Source organism: Hemitrygon akajei, chromosome 30, assembly GCF_048418815.1.
Source record: "Hemitrygon akajei chromosome 30, sHemAka1.3, whole genome shotgun sequence".
Taxonomy (NCBI): domain Eukaryota; kingdom Metazoa; phylum Chordata; class Chondrichthyes; order Myliobatiformes; family Dasyatidae; genus Hemitrygon; species Hemitrygon akajei.
Window position 1 is genome coordinate 13,673,064 of NC_133153.1, and position 22,681 is coordinate 13,695,744.

General features: G+C 39.7%; 1 protein-coding gene across 1 annotated transcript in view; it reads right to left on the reverse strand.

The window, feature by feature from the left end:
* adamtsl3 (ADAMTS-like 3) overlaps window positions 1-22,681 on the reverse strand; it is a 726,995-nt gene that overhangs the window by 153,117 nt on the left and 551,197 nt on the right. Inside the window, 6 exon segments of the mRNA XM_073033006.1 lie at window positions 1,383-1,392; window positions 2,011-2,187; window positions 2,189-2,300; window positions 5,022-5,106; window positions 11,344-11,491; window positions 12,082-12,286. Coding sequence (XP_072889107.1) covers window positions 1,383-1,392; window positions 2,011-2,187; window positions 2,189-2,300; window positions 5,022-5,106; window positions 11,344-11,491; window positions 12,082-12,286 — 737 coding nt within the window.

Sequence of the window (22,681 nt, forward strand, 5' to 3'; positions counted from 1 at the left end):
AAAAAATAAATAAATTAAACCCAAATTTATCTGATCAATGCTTCCGATGTAATCAAGAAATTGGTACTTTTTTACACTCTACCTTGGTCTTGTTTTAAAATTCAACCTTTTTGGACAAATTTAAGAGTTTTAACTGGAACAAATTATTGGAATACAACTTTCCACATAATCCAACATTATTTTTACTAGGGCGATATTGAAAGGATAAAATCGAAATCCAAATTGAATAAATATCAGAAAGAATTCATAAAAATTGCATTGGCAGTAGCCAAAAAGGCTATTGCAGTTACTTGGAAATCGGATTCATACTCAAGTATAGATCGTTGGAAGAATGAAATTTTTAGCTGCATTCCACTTGAAAAAATTTACTTATAATTTAAGAGATAAATATGAAATATTTCTGAAAATTTGGCACCCTTATTTACAAAAGATAAGATTAAATATTAAATAGGATAAATTAGGTGCTCCGAAGATAAAATTATTTGGTTATCTGGGGAAAGAAATAAATAATACATATTAAAGCTATTATGAACTCCATGGAGCATGTGGGGATCTTCCGATATCCAGGCATTCTTTCTTTCTTTCTTCTTTTTTTTCTCTTTTTTTTTTCTATAGGGATATGTTATGGGGGGGAGGGGGTTAAGGGGGAAGGGGGAGAGGGTTGATAATTTTTTTTCTTTCTGTAACCTATTTGAAAATTCAATAAAAAAAAATTATTTAAAAAAAAAAATAAAGCTTTTGTAGAGGGTGCAGGAAAGGTTTACCAGGATGCTCCCTGCCCAATGTTCCCTTTAATTTACAATGACCAGTTTATGCAAAAAATGTCATGCTCTGTAATTTTCCTCCAGTAACAACATGTACACACTGAATATTTTTTTCCAATAAAAGCAAACGGTAGTTCTAAAATCTGCAGACATATCATAGCAATCTCCACTTGTCAACACTGTCCCGCATCAGAAACTGGAAAAGGAAACGTATTTGCGTACAATCATGAAATACACTTAACGTGCCCAACAAGGAAGAGGGTGACAGCCTTTTTGAGCGCAGTTTAAATTCCTTTCTGTTCTAATAGCAAAAGATATGTGTGAGTGCACACATGCACTCCTTAGAGGGAACATTTGCTCCCTAGATTTGAGGGCACACACTAAATGGAGAGGATGGACAAACTTGGGTTGTTTTTACGGAGCAGCAGAGGCTGAATGTAAATTTGACAGAAGTTTATAAGATTATGAGAGAGGGTTTAGAAAAGGTAAGATCGGTTAGAAATTGGCACCTTTTTCCGAGGGGTCAAAATGTTTTAATACAGTTAAGGTAAAAAGAGCAAGTTCAAAGAGAATATATGCAAGTTTCTGTTTTACTTTTACACAAAGAGTAATGGTCACCTGAAATGCACTGCCTGGAACGGCAGTGGAAGCAAATATGACAGAGGTGTTTAAAAGGTTCTTAGGGAGGTATGTAAATATGTAGTGAATGAGGAATATGGGCCAGGTGTAGACAGAAGGCCTTAGTTTAGTTACTAGTTTAATTAGTAAATTAAATTAGGCATTTATTTGCAAGTATAGTTTGATACCAAATATCATGGGCCAAAGGACCTGTTCTGTGCTGTACTGTACTGTTCTTTCTTCTAATAAATTTGAATGAAATAAAAGTTTTTAAAAACCTGCAGATTCTGCAAACCTGAAACAAAAGCAGAAAATGATGGAAATGCTCGAGTTCTGGGGGGGGAGGGGGGAGGGGGGAGGGGGGGGGGGGGGGAGGAGAGAGAGAGAGAGAGAGAGAGAGAGAGAGACGAGAGAGGAGGAGAGAGGAGAGAGAGAGAGAGAGAGAGAGAGAGAGAGAGAGGAGGAGAGAGAGGAGAGAGAGAGAGAGAGAGAGAGAGAGAGAGAGAGATGAGAGAGAGAGAGAGAGAGAGAGAGAGGGAATGAAGATTTTTTGTCATTTTGGGTTTTTCAGCCCTTTTTTGTTTTTGTGACAAGCCCTTGAAATGATTAAAGCAATACCCTCTCAAACATGAAGCTGAGATGGGGTGAAACCTTCATATTCCCAGTCAAACTGTCCGCCTATCTCATCATTGTCAGGACTATTGTAGGCCACCTCAGAGTCAAGTGCAGCAGTAACACCGTCACACGGTGCTAGGTAGCACGTTTGCTCGGTGGGTGGTTTATCCTCCTCACATTCCTCGTCCGGCCAGCTCCTCCTCTGTTTGGGAAAATGAAAGCAGAAACACGGCATGTCACTTTCGCACTTGCTTGCCAGCTCCACATGATGTGCTACATTGTGACCAGGGTTCAGGAATGAACCTGCAAAGATATGAAAAAATAATGACCATTACCACCCAGGGTGAAGATTCTATGTTGCATTTTATAATCAGATACTCCGTTATCTCATTCAGTAAGAAATGTCGATTAAAAATGCTCCTTCACATACTGCTACTTAGTCATCAAATGATCTATGTATTGCTTACTATGAGAAAAAGCCCCGCTCCTTTCTCCAAACCACAACCCTCATCTGTACATTTGGCAGTTCCATGGATTTTGCGGCTGTTTCATCTCCTGCATTTTAACAATTTCTAATATTTTTTCATACACATTGAGTTTCTATGGTAGTGCTACATCAAGTCACAGTTAAGTAATAAGCCATGGAAAATGGGGATTAAGATTACAGATGGGGAAATAACAGTTCAGTTATAGCTGCAGAGATTAAAAAATCTGGAAGGGGAGGGAGGAAATAAAGAGCTGGGAAGTTGATTGGTGAAAGAGATACAAGGCTGGAGAAGGGGGAGTCTGTTAGAAGAGGACAGGAGGCCATGGAAGATAGAAAAGCGGTGAGGAGCACCAGAGGGAGGTGATGAGCGGGCAAGAAGATGAGAGAGGGAAAATAGTGTTGGGAAATGGTGAAGATCACTTTACAAAGTGATCTAAATTAATTACAAACATAAAACACAATAATAATTGATTGCGTAAATATTCAAACCTTCAAGTCAGTACATCTGGACACTGTAATTTTTCCTCATCTTTCTTTACAAAACTGCTCAAGATCTGTCAGATTAGCATGGCGATCGTGAGTGAACAGCCCTTTTCGAGTCCAGCCACAAATTTCTCAATTAGATTGAGGTCTAGACTCTGACTTGGCCATTCCAGCTTATTAACTTAGTGTTTTTTAAGCCTTTCCTGTGTAGCTTTGACTTTATTGTCAATGTCTTGCTAGAAAACAGATCTTCTCCCAAGTTGCAGGTTCTCATGCAGGCTGCATCAGGTTTTCCTGCAGGATTTCCCTGTATTTTGTTGCATTCATTTTACCCTCTACCTTCACAAGCCTTCCAGAACCTGCTGCAGTGAAGCATCCGCACAACAGACACCACCATGCTTCACGGTAGGGATGGTATGTTTTTGATGATGTGAGGTGTTTGGCTTACGCCAAACATAGCATTTAAACTGATGGCCAAAAAGCTAAATTTTGGTTTCATCAGACCAGAGAACCTTCTTCCAGCTGATTTCAAAGTCTCCCACATTTTTTCTGACAGACTCTAGCTGTGATTTCATACAAGTTTTTTTTTAACATTGGCTTTCTCTTTGCCACTCTCCCATGAAGCTGCAACTGGTGAAGCACCCGGGCAACAGTTGTATGTGCAGTCTCTCCAGAGCGTGGACTGACGCCTTACTGCCCTATTGTCCTGTTTATTATTTATTGTAATGCCTGCACTGTTTTGTGCACTTTATGCAGTCTTGGGTAGGTCTGTTGTCTAGTGTAGTTTTTTTTCTTGTGTTTTTTACGTAGTTCAGTCTAGTTTTTGTACTGTGTGATGTAACACCATGGTCCTGAAAAACGTTGTCTCATTTTTACTATGTACTGTACCAGCAGTTATGGTCAAAATGACAATAAAAGTGACTTGACTTGATATATAATGGGACCTTTTCTTTACTTTGGCTCTATTATAGTTTTAAAATATTTTGTGAATACAATTTCCATCTGAGGTTATACTGGTGTGAACTAAATCTTTGTTTCCCGGCGAACAGTAAATTTGCTTGGGTGTGTCAGCAGTCATGCAGGTAATAATCTTATTTTTCCCTTAGAAGAAACATTTAAACTTTTTTTTTGTGCTTACCTAATCATCTCCTTCCTATACACATTTACTTATTGGTGACAACCTCTTTGTTGTTATTCCCGTGCATTGTAGAGTTAAGTTGCTGTTAGTTTGTATTCATAGTAATAACTAACCTATTATGAACCTACGGTGAGAAGGTTACATATCAATATAGAACAGTACTCTCTACACAGCAACAGTGACTTGTGTGACTACAGAAAACAACTCTGCACCTTCACATCCAATCAGACTGAAAGGTTGCTTCTGAATATTTTAGATTGAGGACCCCAAACTTCACAATTGAATATAGAATTCACTCTCAAAATTAAGTTCAAAAAGCAAAACTCTTGTCTGTGTAAATTCTCGGTGTTGCTGACTGATATACAAAAATTGATAGCCTTGTCTCTATGATATCTTCAATCCTGATAACTAGAAATTCCTGCACAAGGCAGATTACTGCCCATTCTTTAAACGAGACTCGCAATTAAGCTGCAAAACTCTGTTCTCAAGAATGCATAACTAGTTACTGATATATCCAGTCTTTATCATATATAAATTTAGAACACACAGTTTGGACAGCTAAAAGGGAAACACGTATTAAGTTAAAACATTCAACAAATCAGATAGCAGCAATGGAGAGAAAAACAGTTCAATGTCTTTCAAGCGATATTAATAAAATAAGAATCTTTAATGCAGACTCAAAGCCGACCTAAGGAAAGAAGATAATCTTGAAATAAAGCAAGGCAGAGGGCCTGATCTAAAATTACAACATTATATGAAATGAAAACAGTGTTCAAATTACAAAGAACAGAGTAATACAAACAATAGTTCATTGGGCCAGGCTTCTTAATAGGTTGGTTGTGAGATTCAAGGGCATGTCACAATTACATCAATATAACAGTAAGTGTAATCTGAAAATGAAAACCCCTGAACTCACTTTGGCTCCTCAGATACAGCGATCACTTCCAGCATTTCCTGTGCTTGTTTAATCCAAGGGACTTTAGCTTCCACAGGAAGTTTTTCTAGAAATACCACACACACATTAGACCAATGGGTCCCCAGACTCATTTAAAACAATAAGTAGATTGCACTATTTAATTAAGAATTCCTTTCTGTCAGTTTAATCATGCTAGTTCTCCAAATGAAGGCCTCAGGATGTTATAATACATTTTAAATCAAAGAAAAATACAAGCCATGGAGCCACTTTCTAAGATAATATGATTCCTTAATCTTCTGGGATAGATACTGTCTGCAGAGTTAGGCTCCTTCTTTTCTCTGAAGTCTGCACTCTGATAGTAAACTTTCATATGAGCCCCCAGATATTTCCATCAGAGTAACTCGTATAGCTCATCCTAATCGATGCTAACAACACTAAAACATCAACATTATTTCCTGGATGTCAAAGATAAAGATGGCGTCTTCTCGATTACACTGTGGCATTTGCAAGCATTAACAGAAGAATTCTGCCTTAGAACTGGAAAACTGAAAATAACATATCATTAAACAAGGGCAGGAAAGGAGATAAGGTATCTGTAGATATAAAGGTTAACATCAGTTATAAGAATAGAAACATAGAAACATAGAAAATAGGTGCAGGAGTAGGCCATTCGGCCCTTCGAGCCTGCACCACCATTCAATATGATCATCCAACTCAGAACCCTGTACCTGCTTTCTCTCCATACCCCCTGATCCCTTTAGCCACAAGGGCCATATCTAACTTCCTCTCAAATATAGCCAATGAACTGGCCTCAACGGGTTCTTGTGGCAGAGAATTCCACAGATTCACCACTCTCTGTGTGAAGAAGTTTTTCCTCATCTCGGTCCTAAAAGGCTTCCCCTTTATCCTTAAACTGTGACCCCTCGTTCTGGACTTCCCCAACATCGGAAACAATCTTCCTGCATCTAGCCTGTCCAATCCCTTTAGAATTTTATACATTTCAATAATATCCCCCCTCAATCTTCTAAATTCCAGTGAGTATAAGCCTAGTCGATCCAGTCTTTCTTCATATGAAAGTCCTGCCATCCCAGGAATCAATCTAGTGAACCTTCTCTGTACTCCCTCTATGGCAAGAATATCTTTCCTCAGATTAGGGGACCAAAACTGCACACAATATTCTAGGTGCGGTCTCACCAAGGCCTTGTACAACTGCAGTAGAACCTCCCTGCTCCTGTACTCAAATCCTTTTGCTATGAATGCCAACATACCATTTGCCTTTTTCACCGCCTGCTGTACCTGCATGTCCACCTTCAATGACTGGTGTACAATGACACCCAGGTCTCGTTGCATCTCCCCTTTTCCTAATCGGCCACCATTCAGATAATAAACTGTTTTTTCCTGTTCTTGCAACCAAAGTGGATAACCTCACATTTATCCACATTAAATTGCATCTGCCATGAATTTGCCCACTCACCTAACCTATCCAAGTCACCCTGCATCCTCTTAGCATCCTCCTCACAGCTAACACCGCCGCCCAGCTTCATGTCATCCGCAAACTTGGAGATGCTGCATTTAATTCCCTCGCCTAAATCATTAATATATATTGTAAACAACTGGGGTCCCAGCACTGAGCCTTGTGGTACCCCACTAGTCACTGCCTGCCATTCTGAAAAGGTCCCACTCCCACTCTTTGCTTCCTGTCTGCCAACCAGTTCTCTATCCACATCAATACCATACCCCCAATACCGTGTGCTTTAAGTTTGCACACTAATCTCCCGTGTGGGACCTTGTCAAAAGCCTTTTGAAAATCTAAATATACCACATTCACTGGCTCTCCCCTATCCACTCTACTAGTTACATCTTCAAAAAATTCTATAAGATTCGTCAGACATGATTTTCCTTTCACAAATTCATGCTGACTTTGTCCGATGATTTCACCTCTTTCCAAATGTGCTGTTATCACATCTTTGATAACCGACTCGAGCATTTTCCCCACCACCGATGTCAGACTAACCGGTCTATAATTCAGTTAACAACGTCTGCAGAGATTTATCAAGGTTGCATATGAGTGACAAAAGTTTGAGGAGACCGCTAGGACAGAAGAACAATTACGGATGATATTCATGGAGACTTTGTTTAAGCAGGCATTCCCAACCTCTTTTATGTCAAGGACCAATACCATTAAGCAAGGAGCCCATGGATCCCAAGTTGGGAACCCCTGGTTTAAAGCATTTATTATAAGGGCCTGTAAATACAAAATCAGACATTAGGTGGAACGTAGGGGCAAAATGTTCTTTCCCTTTTCATCATTTACTATATTAATCAGTTAAAGGAAGGTACTGAGGATTGGACTTCCATGGTTACAAATTATACCAAGTTATAGGCTTAGGAAGTTATGTGATGGGAGCAGAGGTTTTAAAGGTTTACAGACTAATATAGGCAGGTGGTTTTGGTTATGGAGCCCAATGTAAAATCATCCTATTCAAAATGGAGAAAGATCAATCTGATTACTTTCTTTATGGGTGGATGGAGGCAGTCTTAGGACAACAGAAGAGTAAATAGATTTTGATGTATTCACCAGATGTGACTACATGGATACAAAAAGAGCATAAACATTGCTGAATTTGTTCATGATCTTAATACTTAATACTTGCTGTCTGGTCTGACTCAACAACACTCTACCTTCCCAATAAAGCTGACTTAGTTCCCTCATACCATCACAAAATGGTAAACACACATCAACTAAATTAACTGAAAAAAAATTCAAAAAAAATTTGAAGGGATGATGAAAAGCTGAAAAGAACCATCCTGAGTCTAGTCAAATCTTTAAAAAAAATTCAAGAAAAGAACAAGAATTTCAAAATGATGTGCTGAGTTGGGAGCAAATTAAAGTACAATAGTTCAAAACAGAGCTGGTTCTGAATATATGAAAAATTTTAGGTAGAATTTTGGAAAGGAATGAAATTTTGAGGCCACAGGGATGTGATAGATACAAAATGGCATTGTTATAGAAACAAGCATTTTTCTTTCATCATGGTGTGAAAACAAAGTTACATGCTCAATTCAATCCCATAGGAGATCAATGGTTCAATGTGGGACACTACTCAGAGGCAGAGAGTGACAGAGTTCCTTTCAACTACTGTTTTGATCCAATCTGCCATTCCACCTTATGAGCTAAAACAACCTATTTCCATGCTGTATCAGTCCATGAGTCTACAAAACAACCCTGAGATGTACTTAATGCACTGTGTCTGAATCCCATAATTAAACTGTCACCAACATAAGAGATTCTGCAGATCATAAACATGAGAAAGGCGGCAGATGCTGGAAATCCAAAGCAGCACACACAAAATGCTGGAGGAACTCAGCAGGTCAGACAGCATCTAGGGAGATGTACAGGCAATAGACAATAGGTGCAGAAGTAGACCATTCAGCCCTTCAAGCCTGCACCGCCATTCTGAGATCATGGCTGATCATCTATTATCAATACCCGGTTCCTGCCTTGTCCCTATATCCCTTGATTCCCCTATCCATAAGATACCTATCTAGCTCCTTCTTGAAAGCATCCAGAGAACTGGCCTCCACTACCTTCCAAGGCAGTGCATTTCAGACCCTCACAACTCTCTGGGAGAAGAAGTTTTTCCTTAACTCTGTCCTAAATGACCTACCCCTTATTCTCAAACCATGCCCTCTGGTACTGGACTCTCCCAGCATCTGGAACATATTTCCTGCCTCTATCTTGTCCAATCCCTTAATAATCTTATATGTTGCAATCAGATCCCCTCTCAATCTCCTTAATTTCAGTGTGTACAAGCCCAGTCTCTATAACCTCTCTGCGTAAGACAGTCCTGACATCCCAGGAATTAACCTCGTGAATCTACGCTGCACTTCCTCTACAGCCAGGATGTCCTTCCTTAACCCTGGAGACCAAAACTGTACACAATACTCCAGGTGTGGTCTCATCAGGGCCCTGTACAAATGCAAGAGGATTTCCTTGCTCTTGTACGCAATTCCCTTTGTAATAAAGGCCAACATTCCATTAGCCTTCTTCACTGCCTGCTGCACTTGCTCATTCACCTTCAGTGACTGATGAACAAGGACTCCTAGATCTCTTTGTATTTCTCCCTTACCTAACTTTACACCGTTCAGATAATAATTTGCCTTCCTGTTCTTACTCCTAAAGTGGATAACCTCACACTCAATGTCTTGGGCTGAACCCCTTTTCCAAGACTGGAAAGGAAGAGGGAAGATGCCAGGGGAGTGGGGATGAAGCCAGGTAGGTGGGGATTGTAGGATGATGTAAGAAGCTAGCAGATGATGGATGGAAAAGGTAAAGAACTAGAGAAGAAGGATTCTGATGGGAGAGGAGAGATGACCAAGGGAGCAAGGGAAGAAGGAGGGACACCAGGAGATGTGTTAGACAGGTGAGGATAAGAGGTAAGAGGCCAGAGGAGGAGAAGGAGAAGAGGAAAAGGGGCATGCAAAAGAAAAAAATGAGAAAGAAAACAAAATAAGGAATCGATGTTCATGCCATCAATGGAAATTACCCAAAAGGAATATGAGGTGGTGCCTCTCCACCCTGAGATTGTTCTCATCATAGTAGAAGAGGAGGCCATGAACCAACATATTAGAATGGGAATGTGAATAGGAATTAAAATGGTTGCCCACCAGGAAATTTCGCTTTTAGCAGATGGAGTGGAGGTGCTGGACAAAGCGGACCCTCAATTTACACTGTGTCTCACCAATGTAGAGAAGGCCACAAAGGGACAACTTAGTACAACAGATTTGCAGGAGAAGTGCTGCCACACCTGGAAGCACTTGTGGCCCTGACTGGAGGTGAGGGAGGGGGTGAATGGGCAGGTGTAATATTTCTATCATTTGCACGGATATGTACCAGGACAGAGATATGTGGGGAGGGACAAATGGACAAGGGAGTCGCAGATGGAGCAACCCCTGTTGAAAGCAGTTAGGGGAAGGTAAAAATGTGTTTGGTGGTAGGATCCTGTAGATGATAGCGGAAGTTATGAAGAATGATGTGTTGGGTGTGGAGGCTCACGGGGTGGTAGGTGAAGACAAAAGGAACTGTAACACTGTTAAGGCAGTGGGAAGATGGGGTGAGCGCAGATGTCTGGGAAATGCAAAGAGGTGCGGGTGAGGACAGAGTCAATGGTGGAGGAAGAGAAATCCCGTTCTTTGAAGGAAGAGGACATATCTGATGTCCTGGAAAGGGACGCCTCAACATGGGAAGCAGAGACAAGGGGACTGAGAAAAAGGAATGGCATTTTCATAGGAGACAGAGTGGGAGAAGATATAGTCAAGATAGCTGTGGAAATCGGGAGTTTTATAAATGATGCCAGCAGACAGTTTGTCTCCAGAGATGGAGATAAAGAGATCAAGAAAGAAGCAAGGTATCAGAAATAGACCAAGTGAATTTAAGGGCAGGGTGGAAATTCAAAGCAAAGTTGATGAAATTGACGAACTCAGCATGAGTGCATGAAGCAGCACCAATGCAGTCATCAATGTAGTACAGAAAGAATTAAGGAGCACTACTAGGGAAGGCTTGCAACAAGGAATGTTCCATGTAGCCAACAAAAAGGTAGGCATAGCTGGGACTCATGTGGATGCCCATGACTACCCCTTGGCTTTGGAGAAAGTGAGAACTTGTTGAAGGTGAGGCCAATTCTGCCAGATGGTGGAGAATAGTAAAGAACTGGTTGGGTCCTTTGTCAAGATCGAAGCAGAGAGCTTTAAATCTTTCTTGATGGAGGATAGCTCTGTATAAGGACTGGACATCCATGGTGTAGATGAGGTGGTCAGGGCCAGGGAACTGAAGTTTTTTTGAGGAGATCAAGAGCACATGAAGTATCACGGATGTAGATGAGAGGGGACTGGACCGGGGGGAGAGGTAGAATGGAGTCAATGTATGTAAACACAAGTTCAGTGGCGCAGGAGCAGGCAAAGAGAATGGGCCTAGGCTAGACAGTCAGGTTTGTGGATCTTAGATAGGAGGTAGAAATGAGCAGTGCAAGGTAACTATTAGATTGGTGAGATCTTTAGATTTGATGAGGTTAGTAATGATGTGGGAGACTATGACCTGATGGTTTGGTGTGTGATCCCTTTCAAGGGGCAGTAAGAGGAGGTGTCTGAAAGTTGCCACCTGACCTCCACAAAGTAGAGGTCAGTCCACCACATTACAACAGCACCTAATTTGTCACATTATTATTCTGACTGACGATTCTTAACAATGGAAAGAAATTTCTCTTGACAATTAACACAATATAGATGATTGGACAGCAAGGTAGCTGCTTTGTTTCATAGTTACCTTTAGTTCTATAACACGGAATTGGCACTGTGCACTCCTCCTTTATATGAGGCTTGAGTTGAGCATTACAACCTCCTGTATGCTGTCCTCTGTAGTCTATGCACAATACAACTCGATAACGCAGACCTCGGCCACAGGTTACCGTGCACTGTAACACAAGAGAATCCTCTCAGCTTCCATCTTCAAACAATTGGTATATATTGGTCATTGAAACAAGCTAAGTAACAGTAGCCTTCTCTCAAGTTTGTTCTCGTTTCATTAACCCTATAAAAATAAATATTTCAGAAAAAGTAGTTTGGGAAAATATTTCGTATTATTTATTTAACTTGGCATGCTTTCAGAGGAAGTGAAACCTAATTGTTCCATGAGTTAGTAAGATTGGATCCTTGAAAGCATCACTACAGATGAGTTGTTCATTCACTGAACTGTTGACATGATATAGTTTTTAGCCACTTTTTAATCCAGGAGAATGCAAAGTTCTGCTGAAACATCATATTTCCTGGTGAGTGCTATGAGAGCTGGAAAATGTAGGCAAAATCATGATATTCCAGATTAAGCTGATTGGCGATTGCACACAATAGTTTCTTTAGGGTGTTACATTATGAAGGAAATTTGGTGTCCAAATAGGCTATAGGTGGAGCTTAAATAACATAATTAGAAATTCTGGGATTTTAAACAGTTTTTATGAGGATATCCAGTTTACCATCACAACCGCTCCTAAAATAAAGATGATCTTACTGGTGACCATTCCATGGCAATCCACTTAGGGCAGTCGAAAAGGTTGCAGCTTTGAATGACTGGAGGTTTAAAGGTGTACATGCACTTCCATTCCTCCACAGGGATGATTTCACCATACATGTTCTCTTCAATGCAAGGGACACTTCGTGTTTGTATTCCACCTCCACAGAAAACCGAACACGCCGTCCAAGGGCTGCTCTCCCAGCTGGCGAAATAAAACACGGTCTGGTAAGCATAATGAGAACAAGCAGGACATCTCCATTGTTATTGGGAGTGACACCAGCAAGCAAAACAACGTCCACAAACCGGCAACAACCTGAACTCAATTGTGCTTCATGAATGACCGCACCGTCGCACAACTGACATGAGGTGAATAGTATTTGCGAAGATTTCAGCGAAGTAGCTGCAGAGCTAATTAGATTCTGACTCGGCAGAGTCAGAAAAAGACTTTTTGGCACACCAGATGGATTATCAACCACACACTAACACTAACTCTATATATACCCTATTTTTAAAATATTTCTCCCCACATTCTCATCAATTGGTACCAAATTTTATTATTTACTGATAGACTAGGTACAATTTATTGTCTCCAATTATTCTACCAACCCACGTCTTTGGCACGTGGGAGAACCTGCTAACTCCACACAGCAGCACTGGAAGTCAGGGTTGGACCTCAGTCGGTGCAGCTGTGAGTAACAGTTCTACTAGCTACACCACTGTACTGCTTCAATCATCAACCATCTCAGGAAAGTTGCTTTTTAGCTTCAGGTTTGTTCAGTGATTGTGTTTTTGCAAGGTGGAGACGTATCAGGGATTGGTCATACCTTCTCTGTCCCAGGAGTCTTGAGACCCACATAGAATTTACCGTAGATTCCGGATTTTAAGCCGCTACTTTTTTCCCACATTTTGAACAGCTTTGAACACTGCGGCCTTTAAAACGGAGCGGCTAATGCATGATTTTTTTTCATGCCGCCTCGTAAACATTTTGCCTCGTAACAGTAGACCAATAAAATTGATGAGTAGTTCACAGAGGTCCAATGAAATTGTACGATAAATCAAGCGCACTTTCACAATTAAATTATTGTAAATCAGTCATTTGTACTCACCCTCATCAACATGGAAAACACTCGAAGAAAAGCATTGTGCTGCCTTTATGGCAGTTATTTAGTTTATAATATTTTCGCTTAGTAATTCATTTTCTAGTTAAAGTTAGAAGAGTTTTAACTATATTTGTTTTCTGTACTACATCGCGGGATGCTATGACATCACACCCGGTTTCGCCGCGTCTTGTGGGATACCAGTTTGCGATAAACGGGAAGGAGGGAGGGAGCGCATTACACGAGCGGCATTAGATCTGAGCGAAACGCTGCTTTTAAATGCCGTTTGCGATAAAATGGGACGGCGGGGGTCGAGCGGCGGAGCGAAAACGCTGCTTTTAAGTTAAAGGCGATCAATAACTTTTCCTGGTAGGCTGCAGTATATATATTTTTTACCAGTCGTTAGGAGATATTGGAATGTTGTTCAGTAAAGAAGTATACGCAACGTATATTTAAAAGTAGCCGCGTTACGGGCACGGTTCGAAAAAAAGCATTTGCAATATGTATTTGTTTTTGTTACCATATGGATTTAATTAAAAGTTTAAAAAATCCTCACGTGTAATATCTTTCTGTGTAAATATCTCATATTACAACGTGGGACACCTACGGCCGAAAATCCGGTGCGGCCTAAAATCCGGTGCGGCCTTTACAAGTAAAAAATTGATTTTATTTCTAAAATTAGAGCCAGCGGCTTTTAATCAGGTGCGCTCTGTAGTCCGGAATCTACGGTACCTATTTTTTAACATCCTGCCTAAATTTCCGAGATGCTGCTGCAGGCACCACCTTGCATGAAGTAAAGCCTGAGCTGCTCCTTCATGAACCAGCGCAAATAGCTGCAGTGCAACCTTTCAAGCAGATCCACAAATCAGGTTCCCAACCTTTTCTCAGAAAATCCCAAATTTGCTCTTTATCAAAACACCTTTTATAAGACCATAAGATATAAGATCAGAAGTAGGCCATTTGGCCCATCGAGTCTGCTCCACCATTCAATCATGGGCTGATTCAATTCTTCCAGTCATCCCCACTCCCCTGCCTTCTCCCCATACCCTTTGATTCCCTGGCTAATCAAGAATCTATCTATCTCTGCCTTAAATGTATCCAATGACTTAGCCTCCACAGCTGCTCGTGGCAACAAATTCCACAGATTTACCACCCTCTGACTAAAGTAATTTCTCCGCATCTCTCTTCTAAATGGACGTCCTTCAATCCTGAAGTCATGCCCTCTTGACCTAGACTCCCCTACCATGGGAAACAACTTTGCTATATCTAATCTGTTCAGGCCTTTTAACATTTGGAATGTTTCTATGAGATCCACCCCCCCATTCTTGTGAACTCCAGGGAATACAACCCACGAGCTGCCAGACATTCATCATACGATAACCCTTTCATTCCTGGAATCATTCTCATGAATTTTCTCTGAACCCTCTCCAATGTCAGTATATCCTTTCTAAAATAAAGAGCCCAAAACTGCACACAATACTCCAAGTGTGGTCCCACGAGTGCTTTATAGAACCTCAACATCACATCTCTGCTCTTATATTCTGTACCTCTAGAAATGAATGCCAATATTGTATTCGCCTTCTTCACGACCGACTCAACCTGGAGGTTAACCATTACATTAATATTTCAAAGCAGGGGACACATGCAAGAGGGCGGTGTTGGTTTGGGGAACTGAGTTGCAAACATGCCACTAAAACTACATCTAACTTAAGGCCACAGTCGTACTTGCACATTTACGCCCTGTAATATCGTCACACACATTTGCTCCTCCTAAAGCCATCAAATTTCATTGACCACATCTCCATGCACAGCATTTTACATACAATGGAATAATTTTGAAGACCACTCATCATTACTATTAATGTGCACGCAAGAACCAATACACACACAGTAATGTTTGGGAAACAGCAATTAAGTACTTAAGACCAAGTGCAAAACCATACATGGACAAGTTGTTGAAGCAGAAGTAGGCTTGCTTCACCGCTCACTTCGGTCACGGCTCCTCTTCCATGCACTAACCCCATACCCTCTGACTTCCCTCAATCTAACAATTCATATTAGAATACACTCAGTAATTGAGCTTCCACGATCTTTTTTGAGTGGACAATTCCATGGATGCAGCAATTATTGAATGAAGAAACTTATTCTAATCTCCAGTTGCGAATGATCAATCCTTTATTCAGTCTACTACTCTTGTTTCCTATCTTTTAATGTTCTAAAAATAGACAATGAAACATAAGAAACCAGAAATATACTTCCCATTCTTGACCTTCTTTCCTGCAATGTTGAAATCACCTTGAAATGGTTCAATGGTTCCATTTAATATCAGAGAATGTATATGGTATACAACCTGAAATTCTTACTCTTCACAGAAATCCATGAAACAGAAGAAAAAGAATGAATGACAGAAAAATGCTGGCACCCCAAGCCCCACTCCCATACACAAGTATCAGCAAAGCATCAAACCTCCCTCTCCCCCTACTTGTTCCAGCAGAAAATAGTCCCCCTCACACACCATGCAAGCAATAGCAAAGCTCTCAAAGGGACCATGATATACAGTCCATCAAAAAATCCTGTTCATCCTAGCAGTTCGGAATGCCACAAGCTCTCTTTCTGTCACCAACAAGGGAGGGAGAGGTATCACTCCTGCAAGTCGTGACTTCACAAATTCATTGTCAAGTGCATTGTTAATTCTGATTTCTATTAATACCACAAAGTGAAAAGTCAGCAAAGAATGATCGGGAAAAACTTGAAATCCTACAATTGATGATTCTGAGAGCAACGCTGTTTCAAAGTGGCCTGCTGAACAACAGCTATGCAACACATATGGTCTGAGTTTCAGCTCCCATCTGATCATGTCTGCCACTGTTCAGAAGGTTTCTTGTTCATTTCCTGTTTAGCCTTTATTTGGGATGCCAATGAACATCTGGAATCTTTACTTCACAGTCAAGGAAAATTAACATAATCATATCCCTGTGCAAACCATTCAAGGCAGTACTACTATTGCTCTACAATACCTGTCCTACCTGGCTCGCTGCAGAATTCAGCCCAGTTGCAAATGGTATTTTTAGTGATTTTTGTTTCAGTAGATTGAATGTTTTCCCCTGCTGGCTGGCTGTGCTGTTTTACCTCCTGATTTTATTTTAATTCTATGTCAGGAAATGTAGAGGAGGCTTAATGCAAAAGCAGAGCGGCGGAAATGATTTAGTAGGTGAGCAATAACTTTAATAATCAACTGCAAAATTACAAGCTATGATGGGCCACAAAACAAGAGAGAACAGATGCTAAACCCACAGAGAATGAGGTAACCGAAGGCGGGGAGCAACAGTTGAGGGTGACTGGCCTGTATGAGTGAACAATGATTGTGGATAGGTTTAAATAGGCTGTAGGTGATGAGTTGAAAGCGAGTGACAGATGACTCTTGTTAGCTGGGTGGAGACTCGGAGGAGCCTACATGTGCAAGCTTGAAAATGTTGCTATTTATTGCCCATTCCCAAGTGAGAGCTAAGAAATAACTACATTTCTGGACTGAAAGTCAATAAGCTGCAAATAATGGAAATCAGTAATTATGCAGGAAACTTAAGCAGTCAGTTAGCATCCATGCTGAAAGAAACAGCCTTTGAGTTGAAATATTACTTCTTTTTCTTTCTCACAGAAGCTTCTTGACCTGTTGGGTTTTTTTGGACTAATATGGTGGGTCTGGAGTCCCATTTAGTCTAGTCTCGGCAAGATTGGCGAATATTCTCCTCCATAAAATGATGAGTGAATTACATTAGTACTTATGAAAACCCAAGAGCTTAATTACTGAGATTGGCATAAATTCTAGATTTACTTAATTCATTTAATTCCCCAGATGCAATGATGGGATTTGAATGCATATCTCTGGATTCTTGTCCCACAACTTCACTGCAATATTATTTCACCCATGTTAAACCTAAAAGAAAACTAGCTGGTCAATGGCTAGACTGCTGATATTCAGACTGAGCTAAATAAAATTTTGCTGCTATATTTCCTGAATTGAATAACTAAACTTCAAACTGATACTTTATTGGCTGTGTAATCCTGAAATCATGGAAGGAGCTTTAATCAAAGCAATTCATTAATTTTCCTTTATGAGAAAATTTATGCTCCACCAATTTACACTGGAGACCATACCTGCAAGGACAAAAATATCTCCAAATACATTCCTCTTTGTAAAATACATGAGTTAACACCCCCATTTTAAATGCACAGATTGAAACTGGATAAGGATATGCATTCCAGTATGATGTAATTTCCTAACTCAATACAGCTTTTTTAATTTCAAAAAAATCTTGCTTTATGTTGCTAATTCTTTTCTATTCTGAGTTATGTACGTTATGACTGTCAGCTTGTAATTTAATATAATATTTCACAATTATTTCCTTAATAATCATAAATCTGGTTATTAAATACATTTATCTGCACTAACTAGCAGAATGAATTCCACCAGATAAGTGGTATATTTAATTACAATTTGGACTCACTATCTAAATGACACAAATTAATAGCCCAGTAACTATTTACACACTTTTTACTCAATGACGCAGTAAAAACAAGCATGAAACAGATCTGAATGTTTTAGTAACTTGTGCAGATATTTTAGTTGAAAATAGCAGATTATAAAAACATAAATATTTGTCTCAAGAACCTGTAATGTGTGGTAGATCAATCCAATTCAAACAGGATTGGAGACTTTATTAGAATGAATCTACCTTGGCTCTCTGCCACTGAGGAAATAGGAAATACTGCAGATAATATAAGCAATAATAAATATTTCACTTCTTCAGTTAAAATCAGTAGGGCACAATTCTTTCAAAGCTTACAATGGTAATTAACCTAGATTACCTAAGATTTGCTTTTAGTTGAGATTGCCTCATTTATAAAGAATTGTTTCTTTTTTGGATGATAAGATTAGGCATCCATGGTTATTAATTTAATAAGTTAAGGAATGCTGAACAAAGAAGTAGTGAAGATAATAATCCAACCCTGAATACATGTACTGTAACTACTTTGATGAATGGCAATCCTGATTCATTTTCTGCTGCACCCAGTGACTAAACCTCATATATCAATGACAGATTCTTTGTGATCAACACCTCTTTAACACAGCATGGAGCTGGGTGCTGAAAACACATGACTTGCTTGCACATTAAATGATCTCAAAAATATTTGCACGATAAATAGTATTGACTCTGCACTATTTGTGATGGATTGGTGAAATCATTAACATTAAAAACAGCTGCAAAATACAAAATACAAATAAAACTGGAAGTGTCTCTGCCTTGGGCAAAGTGTTAGTAATACACTTTGCAAATGTTCATGAAGGATATGGCACAATGAGAATTCAAAGTGGAAACAAGTGCAATTCATCCAGAGACAAATTCACAGCAAATTAAACAATTACTGAATCAGTAAAGTGAGGAGAAATTAAGAATGGTTGCTAAAAGCCAAATCACAAACAAGTGAAAGCGAACTGCCAGTAGAGCTGAAAGGGTTTGATTGAAATCATTTTGATTTCCTGCTGTCACCACCTTGCAATCAGGCACGAGAGCTTATTAAGCAAGGCTGCCACATTGAATTGGACCACAAATGAAAAATCTAAATAGAGAAAAAATTGTTAATGAAAACAGTCAACACACACAAACTGCTAGAGGAACTCAGCAGGCCAGGCAGGATCTGTGGACCTGCTGAAGGGTCTCAGCCTGAAATGTTGGCTGTTTACTCTTTTCCATAGATGCTGCCTGGCCTGCTGAGTTCCTCCAACATTTATGTGTGTTGCTTGGACTTTCAGCATCTGAAGGTTTTCTCACTTTTGTTAACGACAACAGCAACGTATTGTACATTCGTTGTGAAAAACAAAAAATAAGTTTCAGTGAACTCTGTAAAAAAATCTTGGTCAAAGCAATATTTTAACCTGGATATAATTAAACAATTAATATATTGTATATTAAAAGAGCATGCAAATGTTCCCTTACTCATATCTTATAGGGGAAGGAAACATACATCTAAATCTACTGACGTTAAATGGATAGATTTATTAATTCAAACTCTAGTGCTGCTATCTCTCTTGCTAAAGAACATATAGATGCTATAATCACCTTTTCAACAATTTCATTCTGGAACTCATTGGCACATAAACTGAATTGCACTTCCAGTCCCTATCCACATCCCTGTCTGCAGCATGTGCCACAATTAACTCATGTATTGCCTGATATATATCTGGATGAAACAAGAACATTTTCTATTTGAGGTCATTTGAGGCAGCAATGCCCAGGAACAGAAAAGCCTCCAAAAAGAGGCAGACACAGTGCAGTCCACCCCAGGAAAAGCCCTGCCCACCACTGAGCACATCTACAAGGAGCACTACCACAAGAAAGCAGCATCCATTTACAAGGACCCCCACCATCTAGGCCATGCTCTTTTCTTGCTGCTGCCATTGAGGAGATACAGGAGCCTTAGGTCCCACACCACCAGGTTCAGGAACAGTTATAACCCTTCAAAAATTAGGCTCCTGAACCAGCATAGCTAACTTCACTTCAACTATAAACTGATTCCAGAACCTATGATCTCGCTTTCAAGGACAACTGAAGTCCTCCATGTTTATTAATTAATCAAGTATTTATTTATTTATCTATGTGTTTGCTTGTTTATTTATTATTTGCATTTGCACAGATTGTCTGTTTTGCAAATCGGATGTTCACCACTCTTTGTTTTATCTATCTATCTATCTATTTATATAGGGACACAGTGTGGAACAGGCTCTTCCCACCCAATGGGCTGTGCTGCCCTCCAACCACCTACTTAACCCTAGCCGAATCACTGGACTATTTACAATGACCATTCACCTACTAATCAGTATGCATTTGGACTGTGGGAGGAAACCAGAGCGTCTGAAGGAAACCAATGAGGAGAACATAGAAATTCCTTACAAATGCCTCTGGAATTGAACTACCAACTCCAACGCCCCAACCTGTAATGCTGTCAAGCTAACTGCTTTGCTACTGTGGCACCCCATGTAGTTTGTGTATAGCTTTTTCAATGATTTTATTATATTTCTGTGTTCTACTGTGAATGCCTGAAAGAAAATGAATCTCAGGGCTGTGTACATTGATCATGAATTATCTTTGAATTTACTTTAAACTTTTCAAAGATCAGTGAAAACAGTGTTTAAGTCTTCCTGTTTGCAATGGGAACCGTCGCATAATCATTGCCTCAAAGACAGGACTGGATTTATGTATTTATTAGTTTCTGTGACTTCACAATAGCTAGTCAAGTGTATTCATTGTTGCAATATCGAACATATGCCATTAAATACCTTAACATGGATACAATAGGATCTTTTAAGACTCTTTAAGATAGGCACATGGAGCTTAATAAAATGGAGGGCTATAGGTAAGCCTAGTAATTTCTAAGATAGGGACGTGTTCGGCACAACTTTGTGGGCCGAAGAGCCTGTATTGTGCTGTAGGTTTTCTATGTTTCTATGATGATAAAGGTCAATCCAGCGTAGCTAATTTCTGGGATACATTTATAGCCAAGACCAAAAAACCTCAATTTTCTGAATAAACAATTTAATAAGTCATTATTAGAACAGTCTGATAACATTGTTGAAATCTTCATAAAAGAGATTGGTCCCTGTGCCTTATCACCGGCAACATGAAACTCACAGAGCGCTGAAATGCCCGAGTATAATTATCCATCAGTGGTTGGTGAAATCACACGTAATTTGAGCAACTTTCTACACCTGTATCAATCTGGATATTATATCTTTATGGTTTTGGTCATCATTCACCATAGCAACTTGGCCAAAAGTTATGTTTAAAGTCATAATGTTAAATATACTGTGGAAATAAATTTGAAGCTTTGTGATCTTTATATATTTATAATATAGTAATGTGCAAAATGGAATCGGTATAATCCCAGAGTGCTTTGCTATATGCTAAGAGTATATAGCAAAGTGAATGTATATTTGTTTGTAATATACATAAATGATCTGGATGATGGGGTGGTAAATTGGATTAGTAAGTATGCCAATGATACTAAGGTAGGAGGTGTTGTGGATAATGAGGTGGGTTTTCAAAGCTTGCAGGGAGATTTATGCCGGTTAGAAGAATGGGCTGAACGTTGGCAGATGGAGTTTAATGCTGAGAAGTGTGAGGTTCTACATTTTGGCAGGAATAATCCAAATAGAACATACAGTGAAAATGGTAGGGCATTGAGGAATGCAGTGGAACAGAGAGATCTAGGAATAACAGTGCATAGTTCCCTGAAGGTGGAGTCTCATGTAGATAGGGTGGTGAAGAAGGCTTTTGGAACGCTGGCCTTTATAAATCAGAGCATTGAGTACAGAAGTTGGGATGTGATGTTAAAATTGTACAAGGCATTGGTAAGGCCAAATTTGGAATATTGTGTACAGTTCTGGTCACCAAATTATAGGAAAGATATCAATAAATTAGAGAGAGTGCAGAGACGATTTACTAGGATGTTACCTGGGTTTCAGCACTTAAATTACAGAGAAAGGTTGAACAAGTTAGGTCTCTATTCATTGGAGCGTAGAAGGTTGAGGGGGGATTTGATCGAGGTATTTAAAATTTTGAGAGGGATAGATAGAGTTGACGTGAATAGGCTGTTTCCATTGAGAGAAGGGGAGATTCAAACGAAAGGACATGATTTGAGAGTTAGGGGGCAAGAGTTTAAGGGAAACACGAGGGGGTATTTCTTTACTCAGAGAGTGATAGCTGTGTGGAATGAGCTTCCTGTAGAAGTAGTAGAGGCCAGTTCAGTTGTGTCATTTAAGGTAAAATTGGATAGGTATATGGACAGGAAAGGAGTGGAGGGTTATGGGCTGAGTGCGGGTAGGTGGGACTAGGTGAGATTAAGAGTTCGGCACGGACTAGGAGGGCCAAGATGGCCTGTTTCCGTGCTGTGATTGTTATATGGTTATATGCGACTGAAGGCATGTAACGTTTTGTTAATTGTTTAACCAGGGGAAGGTAACTAAGGGGGGGATTGGTACATTGTGTGATCTAGAATGGATGAAAGACCAGACTGCAGCTACTATGTGGGAGGACTGAGTCAGCTCGAACTGATAACCACTGAGCTACATAAAAACCAACTTTGTAAGCTGTAATTCGCAAGCTACCTGCCATCCATAGTAAGGAGTGAAGGCGAACTTCCCCTTGCAGATAATAAATGTGCTACTGAATAGATCCACTCTGAGTTTATTGCGCTTTGTTATAAGACCTAGTGGAAGGATAATACTAACAAGGATTTTAAATTTCAAATTTTTACACTTAAATTTTGGTCTCCATGAGCACAGCATTAATGGTTTAAAGTTCAAATAAATTTATTATCAAAAGACATATATGTCAACATATACAACCCTGAGGTTCATTTTCCTGCGGACATACTCAATGGATCAATTCCGTTGCTCAGTTTCCTATCAGCTGTTTACCAAATTGCTCAGTTACCTTCATTAC